General features: G+C 34.9%; 1 protein-coding gene across 1 annotated transcript in view; it reads right to left on the bottom strand.

Annotated features, from left to right (window-relative positions):
- Window positions 1-14,117, bottom strand: part of DNAH8 (dynein axonemal heavy chain 8) — a 141,350-nt gene that overhangs the window by 122,009 nt on the left and 5,224 nt on the right. Inside the window, 10 exon segments of the mRNA XM_076335551.1 lie at window positions 1,189-1,269; window positions 2,202-2,389; window positions 3,382-3,517; window positions 4,839-4,958; window positions 7,132-7,231; window positions 7,688-7,764; window positions 8,324-8,521; window positions 9,477-9,623; window positions 11,153-11,254; window positions 13,034-13,141. Coding sequence (XP_076191666.1) covers window positions 1,189-1,269; window positions 2,202-2,389; window positions 3,382-3,517; window positions 4,839-4,958; window positions 7,132-7,231; window positions 7,688-7,764; window positions 8,324-8,521; window positions 9,477-9,623; window positions 11,153-11,254; window positions 13,034-13,141 — 1,257 coding nt within the window.

The raw sequence follows: 14,117 nt of genomic DNA, 5'->3' as shown, positions 1-14,117 counted from the left end.
TCACTGCCTGGACTTCACCCACTCTCTTCATCCTAATGCTTTTTTTTGCTATGTCTATATCACAGATAAAACAATGAGTTCAGCTCAAATAGACACACAGCTATTTGCAAATACAGCCATTATTATCACCTTAATACATATGTTTTTGGGGAATATATTTAACTTCACAATGCTGGGATAATACTGTTACTGGTAACCAACATAGCCAATCTAGAAACAGTTTAAGGCTCTACATGGCTGTTGTCAAATTATGGCACCAATGTAGCCATAGGTTAGATTTGCTCATTCCATCTTTGGATTTGTGCTTTGATCTCTTCTTCCTATACACCAAAGACTTCTCTTCCTTCTTCAAAAAACATTTTCATCTTCTGTTTGTACAATACCCATCCCTTCTCTTTTGCCAGTTGTTTCCTCTAAAATACAGAGGTTTATGATTCCCTCTACGGTATAATCACATTTACAGTAGTATAACTGAAGACTACCATCACTTTAACTCTTTGTCTTTTATTATTTAACTCTTAAGAGCAAGGACAAGTTTTTTGTTTCTCACACTTCGGCACATGCCAACTATGTAGTTACACAAACTTATGCAAACTCTGCAACCTTCTGATATTATTTACAATCAAAAAGGGAAGAGTTACTTAGAACAACCACAGATGTACACTTGCAAGTGCCTGGCAAAACAAAATGGCTTGTAGGATAGACATTCTTCATCTCCAATAAAACTGTCCCTTTAGTGTAGTATATAACCTTTCTACATCACTGAAGAGACTGACTCAATTCACAAGGCTAATAATTCTCTCCAAGCAAAGACAAGGATCATGACATTTAGTATTTCAGCTAAATGAAAAGCACAACTTCCCATTAAAACCTCTAAAACTGAAATAAGTGATAATTTACTTCCATGTCAAAGCCAGAGATTTGTGTAGATAAATAGACCCACAAAGTCTGTATTCTTTGTTCTACTGGGTTTACATCTCACAGGCACCAAGATTATCCTACTGTAACACAGATTATTTGAGCACTGTATGAGGGATGCAAAGAGCAAATTTTTGGTCTTAAAGGTTTTAGTAAAATTCATAAAGTTCACAACATGCAGATCTATCTACGTATTTTAAAATTATAAACTATTATTAAGTTATTCTAACTTCTTCTGAAGTATACTGAAGTGCATTTAGCAGTACCAACCTTTTTCATTTTTGGTGCCATTAGATTTACAAAAATCATTGGTGTTTCTTGACACAAATCTTCATAACATTGGAGAAGACCCTGTTAATTATTAGAAAGGGTAGTATCAAGAAGAATATTCTAAGTGCTTTCTTTACTGAAGCAAACAGCCTGTTATACAATCAAATCATCAGAAAAAATATGGAAAGCAGTACAAGACTACATTTGAAAACAAGTGTAGAATTTTACACAGACATTACATACCCATGTACATCATTTCTGGAATGTAATGAATCCGTATCATGCTACACAAGGAAGAACGAAAGCAGCCTTCATGCAACACATTCCCAGTCTTTAGGCACAAAGCCAGACAAAGTATGATCTTTCTCTAGAGCTAAAGACAGCTTGAGCTTTAGTGACTGTAACTTGCAATACCCTCTTGAAACTGAGTATCATATGCTGTAGATACTTAAAGTCACATATAAACTCAGTTTTAAATTTTCCTCATGTTATGCCTTACACACACACACAAATCTTGTATGGTACACCTCATGCCCAAGATATAAGCTTCTCTAAATACTACAACAATAGCAAAGACTACAACAAGTATGAGAAATCTGACTTCTCTGGCATGTAACCTGGAAAATTCTTGATGTTTTTGTGGCTCACCATATCTTCCAATCCAGAATTCCAATCTTTGCTTCTGAAAAGCTCTGTAGAACCGCATTTTACTGATTTTCAGAGAGCAAACATATTTTGGATAGCTCTAATTATTTCATCACAAGAATATATTTAACATGCCACAGGGTATGAGAAATACATATGCTTATCTTTAAGTATATACTAGCCCACACAGCAGTTAGTAGAGGTTTTTCAAATGAAATCCTCTATGTCCACCTGTGCATTCCACAAATTTACCTTAAACTACCTCATACCCAGCTTTAATCTGTATTTAACCATAGAAAAATTCCTATGGTTAATCAGATGTTCTTTTTTATTTTTTAAACAGCAATCATGATAATTTTTAAGTTTACCTCTAAACGCAACTTGTTTGACTTCAGGTTATTTTCTATTTTTACTATCTTTTTTGCTTGCTCCGGTACTTCCAGACCCAACTTGATCATACATTTGGTCTCTCGGACAATCTCTGTAATTTGGGGATCAAAATTAACCAGGAACTTCCCAGTTTTAGGATGACGTGCAAATATTGTGGCTTGTAAGGCTGTAAAGACATTTTTATATCAGTTTCTAAGACAAACAATTGTTTCTGTTATATAAATTATTATGGAACACAGATTTCTAATATTACTATCTAGTGATTAAATATGTATGGTTATTTGTGAAATAGCGTCACGTTTTCAGTTAAAGAAAATATACAACTGACTTTCACCATATTAGCTTTCTGCAATATATAACCTTTCTCTTCGTAAGCTAAACAAGCATCAGATCCAGTCTTATTTGTGGCATATTTTTTCTTAGCTCAAGTTAGAAAATGATGAAATTCATTTTTTAAGGACCTGGAAACACAACACTTTTATGAGATGCTCAGTATCTTACAGGAATTTGTTAATCCAGAGGATGAATGCTTACATATAGATATTGCAAAAAACCAAAATGAAATAAAAGCCCAAACAGCAACATAAAAACCTCTGTTGACTGTGTGATGAAAAGATTTTATTCTTATAGATCTACTCCTAGTTTTGAAGCCCACAGAGTGTCTACAATTTACAGGAAAAATCTACTCAAAAATATATTTTTTTTTAAACTTTGACTCTCATTTAATCTCAAAATGATAAACCTTGATTATCAAACATTTTTTTCTAGGCATAAAGTAATACTTGTCCTGAGAGGAACTGGGATAATACAACTGTATAAATTATTATAGCGGAAAGAAAACAGGAAGAATTATTAAATGCTATACATAAAGAATTTGAATGCAAAAATGAACAACTGCGTGCCTTAAATTTGTTTCACTACTGTTTCCAGTAATCTGTCAAACAGTGTACCAGATCTGCAGTCCTCTGCATCAAAACCGAGTTTCAAGGTCAGTAAGGGACAAAGATCTGTATTATTGGGCCTGCTTATTGGATCATGATTAATTTGCACATTTGAAGGGTAAATGAGGCTTAAAAAAATTATCTGATTTGATTTGTGTTAACTTAGCATTCAATAACATTTAAAAAAAAAAAGCCAGTTACTTATTTAATTACTTACGATATTGTAATTGTGAAATTTCCTTCATCCACGCATTATGATAGACTACCTCGAATTCCACCAATACATAGGCAATGCTGTTGTATAACCGAACAACTGCTTTACCTTCTGGAGTTGCCAAGATATTTGACTTTTTCTATTAAAACACAGTACATTCAAATTAAAACCTTATCAAAAGAAAACCATACTATTTGGGTTTTTATCAATTTAACTATTGACTATATATTACATAAGTTAATATTACAAATTATACTTACAGAGTTCTTAAAAACTATATAAAGTATTTATGATTCAAATTTATAGGGCAATAAAGTCAGTAAGAACTTCTAAGTAATAAATACTATTATTTAACACAGGTAAGAGCAATTACTTTATTATATTGTGATAAACACCTGTAATTCCCAGTGAAATGGATGCTCAGTTCTACTCAAAATTGAACAGTAACTAAAAATTTATTTAAAAAAAATCTCCTTTTTTAATTGGTAATGATATTTATGTCTGTTTTCTTTGGAGCAGATTTAGGTGATCCTTATTCCCACCTGAGGGAAACAGGAAAGTGAAAACCTCTCTCACATAGAAGTTAACTTGGCAGGAGACCCTAGATAATTTGTAGGAGAATCACTCAAACATTTCAAGAAATATTTCAATTGCTATAGTGGATCCCAGTATAGCAAGATTCTGGCTATTCCAATGAAGGAAGGAAATCCAATACCAAGAAATTCCTAAGGGCCATAAATGTCAAAGCCTATGTGGATGATACCAACCTTCAGCTGTATGTTTAGTGGTACAGAAAATGTAGAACTGAGAAGTTCAGTAATGGAATTCCTTGTTCCCAGACTAGTTCAAAGATCATCTGCAGTGAAACTGATGACCAGATTCTCAGTTACAGTACTGCAGCTATTGTGTGGGTCCTTATAATAAACTTGCTTTTTCAGTGGTACTAGAACATACACACGAGACAATTTCAGGATGTCAGGCAGTCCACATTTATGCCTTAAGCTACTCCTAGCAGCCGCTTGGTAAAGAGACATGATTCTCCACAGAGAACCCTATGGGGCTAGAGGAACAGAAGAGGTGGGTACCCAGTTAAAATACAGGACATGGGTCTTATGTACAAGCCCCGGTCTGCCCTGTTACAAATAGAAGAAAAACACCACTGGCTGGAATGGTGAAATATTTCTTTGGGCAATATGAAGACAGACATATTAACAATTCAGTGCATATTCCCAGCTGGGGGTGCTAGTTCAGTGGTAAGTCAAAGAAACACTACATCTTGGATCTACAACAGTGGTTACTGCAGAGCATATTTTTTTAACTAGATATTCACATACAAATAAACAGGTTGCCTAGCATATGAGAAGTGGCATCATCATAGCCAGAAACATTATGGTCACTCTACTGAAGTAAGACAGTTCACTGTTACACAAAACACCTAATTTTTCCTCACGTCAACTTACATGGAAATAGTTGATTGGTTCATTTATCCTCCTGAATAGCTGTCTCACCCACAGTATCTTTCCTGCAACAGGTGGCATGTTTCGAGCAAGAGGAGGGTTATCTTTCTGAATTTGGTAAAGCTACAATAAGAACAATATCATGAAACACATGGATTAAAAAATCCATTGAAACTTTAAACTGTTTTTCCTCTCATACCACAATTTCTTCCTCCTCCCAAACAGATTAAATTTGTGTGGAGTCACACAACAGTTCATTGAGAAAAAAATGTATCGCTTCCCCCACTTGCTACTCTTCTGAGATGCACTCATTGATACTGCTGTTGGTATGTCTCCTGTCTTCATTATCTCATGCTGTTTCTTAGCTCTGCTTACTTATGACAGAGCCCTGAGTACACCAAAAGGCATTGCAAACCTAGGAGCTGAGCAGCCAGTATTCAAAGCCAAGCCTGACAGGTGCAGCTGTGTAACTTTGGAGCCATCTGCTGTGAAAGCAAGCTGTGTAAGAAAGTGTTGCAAGAACCCTCATTGGGGCTTGGGAACTGCTCTCAGGAAAGCCCTAAGCTATATTGTTAACTGAGAGGTTTTACCTGAATAGAAATGTCAACATTGTTCTTCAGACATATACATCTGACTAATAGCTAACATTTCAGGAGTTGGACTTGATGATTCTTGTGGGTGCCTTCCAACTCAGGATAATCTATGATTCTATGATATGCTCTTTTCTACTAACTTCTCATCAATATATATGTAGAGACTCCTGGGTACACAGCCCGTGCTTTTACCTGTGCCCAAGCTGAGGAAAAAAAAAGGGGCCCTGCTCTCTGAATGGCTGCATTATAGTCAAGAAAAATTTGGCCTAAAATTATCACATACCAAATTTGCATTGACAAATTATTCAAGCACTTTAGAACCAGTATTGCAGTGGGAGCAACTTTTTATTAGAAATAACTTGCTTGGCAAAGATTAAAAGCAATCCAGTAATATCTAATAGTTAGAACTAGCCAGTATATTGGCGACATATTCTTCAACAGAAGAAAGAAGAACATTTGTATCCAGCCAACTTTAGGCACGCAAACTCATGTTGTGATAACACAAACAGCTGTACTGCTTTAGCAGACACCACTCTTCACTTACTGGCATGTCTTCTTACCCCTATACTGTCTCCTGCACAGTGCCAACAAAAGAAACCCAAGTAGCTTCACAGTGAACTTAAGAGAGGAAACTGACATGGATGAAACCCCCTCAGAAAACGTATCTATTCTTTTGGATGGGAAAAAGCAGCCAGGGGTGGGGTCAGTGATTTCTTAAGCAGGCAGTGCTGCTGAAAATATGTTCATCAAATTAAGCCAGTAATTAGAGGTTCAGGAAGTGTTATATACAGTGAGTAGATAGGGAAAGGACACTCTAAAGAGTGGTTCAGAGCAGCTGTGCTAGGCTACAGTTTTAAGTCACTGTTCGGAGGAATCATTTTCTAGTAAGTGCAGAGTTTACAGATACTTGGCTCCTCATGTAAACACGTCATTCATCTGACAAAATGTAAACAACTCTAAAAAAAATATTTGCATCAGTCTGGTTTTCCAGATTCCCTTTGTACTCATTGAAGAAAAATGGCTGTTTCGAGGGAATTATTTAATTCTTCAAGTTAACACATAAAATAGATCAGATGAATTGACTCTAGAATACTCATTTCTTTCTTGAATAGAAAGGGAGTATGGATGTCTAGTTCTGATGCAGATGTTTATTTTGCAGACATATAAAGTCAGGTTAGATGAATTCCTCTCTAAACGTTTAAAGTCAAGTAACAAGTTAATTCTCATTTATGCTACAGTCATGGTACACTACACAAATCACAGAAAATTACTTTATAATGAACGTAAATGCAATTTACCTACATTTTGTATCTATTTTATACTGTCACAGCATTAGATAATAGCCATGTATAAATGCAAATTAACTGTAGAGGCCGCATATAATAAACAAAACCCAAAAGGTAGATGCAAGTGATGTACACAGCCAGTAAAGAACATACTTTTTTTTCTTCATTTAATGAAGGAATAACAGAAAAGCTTTTGGTTTAAAAAGTAAAATTGTGATGATACATTTGCCCGCAAGAGCATGTATATCATGTTTGCCTACACACTCAGATCTGTTTTCTGTAATAGGAAAATAGAAGTATGATAAATTGAGCATTGACAGTCAATTAGTGAAATAGAATAAATAAAAATTATTCCTATTAAAATATTTGCTCTTATTTTAACATGATGTTTAAAATTTATTGCAAAGAAATAAATACCTTTTTAGCAGCTTCAAGTTCTGCTACATAATGTTGAAGAATACAACCAACTGTACACACTGTTTCTTCTTGAAGGCATGGCATTCTCAGATTTTGAAACCTGTATTAAAAATGAGTACCCAAAATGATATTTCTAAAACACAATTATTTTTTATTATTATTTCGGGACACATGAACGTTACATAAAATGAAAGAAGCACAAATCTAGGAAATGCTTCTGATCTGGGAAATCTTTTTGCTTTGAGCAAGTTTAAGCAAGTTGAAAAGTTCTGCCTTGGGGTTTTTTATTGTTGCTGTTGTGGGTTTTTTAGGTTTTTCTTTTAGTATCCTCTTGCACATATGGAATAAACTGTAATGAAATTAAGAAACAGGAGAATATATTGATTTCCATGAGAAAGCTAAAATACATCTTTTATGACGATTACATGGTTCAGAATGCCAATAATGAAAAGTTCTTGATTAGGCCCTTTGTTCTAAAAGTAGCTGTGTTATTTAAATTGTGCTAATCAGTAATTTGAAGTTACTTTAAAATATTTTAAAACATAATTGCCAATACCTTTGAAGTAACTGAAGTGCATGCTGTGAAGACAAAATTCTCCCAAAACAGGTACGCATAAATGTCTGTATCTGTATCTAAAGAATATATAATTTAGTATAGTTTTTCTAGTCATATAATAGTGTTTTGATGTCTGATAATTTCTTAACATAGTAGCATTTGAAATTGTTACTGCTTAAAGCACAAAATAGCAGCCTTCACCAGTCTATGCTTAATATAATCAATAAATAGCTAGTGTCAGTCAAGTAATCTCTTAAAATGCAAGACAGTTTTAGCAAAGAATCAAATCATGTACTGAAAACAGTTGCATCTTTGTTCTACCCAAAATCTAACCACCTCTCCAGGCTAATAAACCACCTCCATGCAGATCGTTCTCTCAGGTCTCATAATTGTTGTCATTTTGGCTGCAGAGTGACTGATCTTCAGTGAGGACTGTATGATATATTTTACAGCTTCCTTTGGAAGGAGGAGAAAGAATGGAAAAAGCCTCCCTGCAGACAAACACAAACTCTGTCCTCTTTGGATGAACAAAGTAGCCTATTCACAGTCCAAAGTCTCACTGACATCCAGGGAGATACTGAGTAAGTAGCGATGAGATTCTTGCCCAAGTAAGTTATAGGTAGCAATATTACTTACCTCTAAACCTTCAATTTTTGCCATGAAGTTCACAAAATCCACATCAAATTCTGTTTTTCGTGGATCAAGGATGTCATATTGTTTCTTTTGAACACTTTGGTAGATATTTTTGAATTTTACTGCCATAATATCTATCCCTTCGATGGTAGACAGACTCAGTGCACAAAAAGTTTGTACTACAGTTATCATCTCTGTAATCTGAAATACAAACATTATATTCATGCTCATAACAAGTTATCTGCTACTTCCTCTATAAACTAAAACCTGAGTAAAATAAAATAAGCAATAGCCACTTCTCTAACTGCTGCATTCAGAAATTGTTGCTTCTGAGCTTCTAAGTCAAGTATCTTCAACAGAGCATGGTTAATTCAGTTTTCAACATCAGTTCTCATCACAACCCAATACAAAGTAAAATCATCTTCATTTTTCTCGATGGTAAAGCATTTCTTTTTTATATTTGACTGTTAGATTCAATAGGGTAATATGGAAAAAGAGTTAAAACATGACGTATGCATACTGATGACACAAAGAGATTTCACAGAATAAAAAAACCAACCATACAGATTAGTATATACACTGCATGATAAGGAAAAACATCAAAGACTCACAGAACTCCTACCCTGTGGTGACTGCCCCATTATCATCTTATCCCTTGTCTGACCTTATTCTGCACCAAGGAGCACCTATTATCTTTTCCACGCAAACTCTTACGAATGCTAGTTTAAAATCCTTTCATTGGGTTAGCAAGCCAAATGTTAAGACCACACCAAGCAGCAGAATCATCTGAAGAACTGTGTTTGGCAGTAACAGGAATTTTTAATGCCTTAGGACACTATTCGAAAAAACAAAGGTGTGTTATTTTTCACATAGTTTTAAACCTCCTAAAATAATGATCTAAGTCTAGATCAATTAGGTTATTTCTATCCACACTAACAGAGATAAATTGACAAATTCAGAAGGACATTGTGAGGTAATTGCCTAAAGTATTGGGATGACTTACTCTGTGGAAGTACCTAATTTCTCTCAATAAAGAGTTACAATCTCCTTCACAGGATGATTAAGAGCATGTATGTTGGCAAGTGTCCACCTTGTAAACGGTTCTTTGGAGAAGCCGTTCTTCTCTACCGATAACAACAGCACACAGTATACTCACTTTTTCTAATCTCCTACAAAAAGCTTCAGATTTTCCAAAAATGTACATTTCCGATACTTCAAACGTCTTTTCTCCTAGAGTTTCCAAAATCTCTTGCTTTGTTTCATGAAAGCATTTCTGATATTCTTTCAATAGAAACATGCAGTCCTAAAAAGTGAAGGAATAAGTACCATACTCATTATGCTATGCTTATGGGTGAGAGACTGGAGAACTCAAACCTACTGTCATTCCAAAGTGGTTAATTATCACTGAATCTAGTTTCAGTCAACAGGCAGTAATGACTTACATCATACAGTGGTTTTCTTTCAGTATGTGTAGCAAATATTTGCAACATACGAACATATAACAGTACAGTACAGTGAAAGACTTAACACTGGGAGATGAGTCACCAAAAAAAGAAAGGAAAAGTTTTAGTTCTTGTTAAAGTAAAGAGTGGTTTAGAGGCCAGTGAAGAGCAGGTGATGACTCCTGCTCTAAAGGAGACATTCGAATATTAAGAAAAGCCATTAGCTTACTTAAGAATGGTCAGACTGTCCTCTGGATAAGGATGGAATTTGGCATAACAGGGTAGTCCGTTTGGAACTCCCGGGGGACTTAAAGGAAAGTGGTTATACAAATTAATGTATGTTGACAAGTCTGAGTTAAAGTGAGACTGAAGAATAATCCGTCTTTCTCAGTCGATTATTTACTTAAAATACTAAGACCTTATCAGATGTAAAAATAATGACTGGTGAGAAATGTAAAGTCTATAATCATTGGAATACAAAATCTTCTGTTATTTCTTGGAAAACAGAAAGCAGATTTTATCACATTATACTGGCAGTCACCAGACTGTCTGAATATATGTGTATATGTAACAATTGGCTATAAATCACAGGAAATGAAAAAAGGTCCTCATTGAAAGGAATGTTTGGATCTCCAAGAATATACAGATACTAGAATGAAGACTGATCACCATGATTAGAAACTGGGCTTATATTTCTCTCATAGAATAATGAGGGCTTGTCAGCTGTAGAACAGCCACAAGATGACCTCAATGAAATACATGAATTATTAGAATCATATCCTGTCAGGTCAGGAGAGATACATTCAATACATTTTCTTTTGTACCTCTGGACTTAATTTTTAAAGGACTATGAAATCCTATGCCTTTCTGGGTAAGATAGGAAGTCAGTAGCTGAGGCCTGATAAAGGAGAAGGTGGAAATGAAGTCAGTATTGGCAACCAGTAACCCCAAGCTGGACATATTTTGCCATGGCATATTGCATGTGCTTAATTTGTTCTTAATAGGTTACCATCAGCTGAGGAAGAGGAAGACTCTCTTAGCACTGAACTTTTGTGGTGTGCCAAGGAAATCTGGTATTGAAAGGAGCTACTGTAACAAAGTGGGGGTCTATTCAAATACCAGGTTCCCCACAGTAGAGGAAGATGGTACCATGTCAGATACCCTCAGGAGGGAAGAATGTGGATTATGCAGGATGACAAAATTCCTTGGTCGCACATATGGTGAAGATGCCAATTCCAAGGTCAGTGATGGACCACCCTGATAAAGACCAGGCCATTCTAATTTCAACAAATGCCAGTGGGCTAAGAAACGGGAAAACACTCAGAGCATCATGAAATAAAACACTAAAGAGATGTGAAGTACTTGATACATATTGATATGGACAAAATACCTTAATTTTTCCAATGACTGTTGATGTCTCCTGCTCCCAGACACAAGACAAGCCACCATCTGTAATATATGCTCTACATGTCGTGACCATTTGATTTGTAACCTAGTGCAGACAAATGAAAACAAGTAGGTCTCAAGCTTATAAGGAAATGTGCTTGTTTTGCAAAATCTAACAAAATTCCCACATGCATGTATTAGTACTATCAGAGTTCAGATAAATTTCACCTGTGGGAATAATAGTGGCTAAATAATATATGTAATATACATGACAAACACCCTATAAAAAGTCTTAAAACACTCCCAGAAGTGTATTTAAGTCCCAGGAAGTATTTGTAAGTACTATAAGTCCAGCAATACATATGCTTAAACACAGAATGTCACCAACCATAACTAAAAAACCAAGAGAAGTTATTTAACTCTAACTATTCTTCACTTTCGTTGTCATCTTTACACTTTTTAGTGTGTGCATCCTTATTTAAAAATTGCCATTAAAGAATTTTCTACCCTAGCAGTATGTCTTTACCTTGGTCTCCCATGGCTATGAAAAAGAGAGAACCTTCTTCTACTTCTCAACCACAAAAATCCAAAGTTTGTAATGATAGAAAGAGAGAGAGGAATACAGGAGTGAATGCAGATATAGAAAACACATCTCAGAGAACAGCTACAGGCAGATAATCTTTTTGGTCTACTAAATAATGTGAACAATTCAAAACAGTTCTCCTGACACATGAGAGTACAGTAAGCAGGTCTTAAGAATCCCTAACTGAATGAAGACTGAAAACTGCCGCAACAAAGGCAGCCTCACACTGTAATACAATGACTGGTGAAGTTGTAGATAGGACCTCCAGTGTCACCTCTGGTGATCTTTAAATGGAAGAAAACAGTAACGGGGACCTTAAGCCACTGGATTAAAATCGAGCTTTTTCCTTACTATTTCTTAGCACAGCTTCATGTAACCAGTCTGTTATTAGCCTCTGTAGTGAAATGCTCAATACCTTAGATGATTAAATAATAGACACTAGCAAGTGTCAATACACAAACGTATAAAACCCAATTATACAACAGGCAATATAAACATTGCTGCATAATCTATACCTAACATCTGATGTATGGAAAGCAGCCCCAGTCATGCATAAATATAGCCTCAAAAAAGCACATATTTCTTAATATCCTAGTTCAAATTGAACTGTAACAAAACTTTACACTAAAACCTGGGGTATTCTAAAAAAAAAAAAAAAAAAAAGACAGTGGTGTAATGAGGCTTTACTATGAATTTCCCCTATATGTTTACTGGAAGTGCGTATTTCAGCTATGAAGGATTTCTTTGTTCTCAAACCATTACACAAACCATCTTTTCCTGCAGTGAATACCTGGATTCTGCAAAAGACATTGGTATAATTACCTAGCTTGTCTTAATTTTCTGTTTAAGGAAGCAAAGTTTATGACCTGAGATTCAGTTAATTTTTCAAGTATGACTTGCTTATGAAAACAGGAACCTTTTGTCTTTCATATGTTTTGGAGGAATAGCCTAGTTAGACTGATGGCCACCTGCCTAATCAGGTCTTCAAAGCCAATAATAAAAGAATCTTTGTGGATTCAGTGATTTAGGAAACAAATGAGCAGATTAATTCAGATCAGGAGATCAATCAAGAAGATAAGAAAAATGCTGAACCAAGAATAACAACAAAGTTCCTTCCAGAAGACAAGTCTCTAATCCAAGTTCAATCCTCTCCTGATCAACGGACTTCTCTTCCTTTCCCGTGCAGACACCCACTATTTATTACTATTTTTTAACAAATCTCCTGCTGATTTAAACAAAATGAGGTTTTTTTCTGAAAAATCACATAATTTTTATAATTAATATTACACTTAATATATTTACCTTTATAAACAATGATGTCATTCTCTCAGAAGTATTATAATATCTTGAAACACTGTGAATCATTCGTATAGCATTTATCAAGTTTGGTATTCCATGTGTCATGGATACCTTAAAGCAGAGTTTTGAGAACAATTTTACTTTCTATTCTTAGCAACTATATTTCTATTCTATTGACAACTTCTAAATTACATTTTTCCCTAAATTACATGAACCAATCTTCAAAATGCCATGGCATCTTACCAAAAGGTTTCTTGTAAAAAAAAGCTAATCACACTCAATAAATTTTTAAACCTCAACTAATAAAAACAATAAAACTCTTAGATGATTTGGTGATAAATCAGATTAAAGATATTAATATGAATATTTTAATATGCTATTTTGATGATCAAAATCGAACACTGATTCAAAAAGTACAGGCTGCATTTTTTGGCGCAAAAGGAAGTATTCTTCTGGCAGCTGACAGTGGTTGTCTGCGATTAATGCTTTTGTTTTCCATCAGGTACAGCTGTTAAATATACTCTATGCAATTACATTGTGATAATGATCATTACATAAAATGTTTCATCCAGACATTTCACAAAACTCATTTCATTAATGAGTGCCTAATTCATTCAATCTTCATATGAAACATCTAAATCTTTCACACATTTCATGAAATCATTGTTCATATCATTAAAATCAAACTGTGGTATTACAAGTATTCTGTAATTCAATCACTTCCAAAGTATTTTGGGAAAAAAGAGAAAAAAAAGTAAAAAATGATAATTCATTAACATTATCAGGGACTTATCAGAGTTGCAATTCAGAACATCAAGAAAAAGTAATTTTGACTTTTCACCCCTCAACAGAGAAGCCAAGCTCCTGGAATTAACTCTGGGCTGCAAACTCAAACTAAACACACTAATATTGTGGATAGACATAGCAGGCATTTGCATTTGGCAGAAGAGTGTGAAAGAAAGGCTATATGGTACAAAAACAACCCTCAGTGTCCACATGTTGTTCATCATCACCGCCCCACCCCCCAAAATGGAATCAGGAGATTCTGAGTCTACTGGTTTTCTTTTTTAATCCTTGACAAAAAATA

This window comes from Aptenodytes patagonicus, chromosome 3 (assembly GCF_965638725.1).
Source record: "Aptenodytes patagonicus chromosome 3, bAptPat1.pri.cur, whole genome shotgun sequence".
Lineage (NCBI taxonomy): Eukaryota > Metazoa > Chordata > Aves > Sphenisciformes > Spheniscidae > Aptenodytes > Aptenodytes patagonicus.
This window is presented reverse-complemented; position numbering and strand designations above follow the sequence as displayed.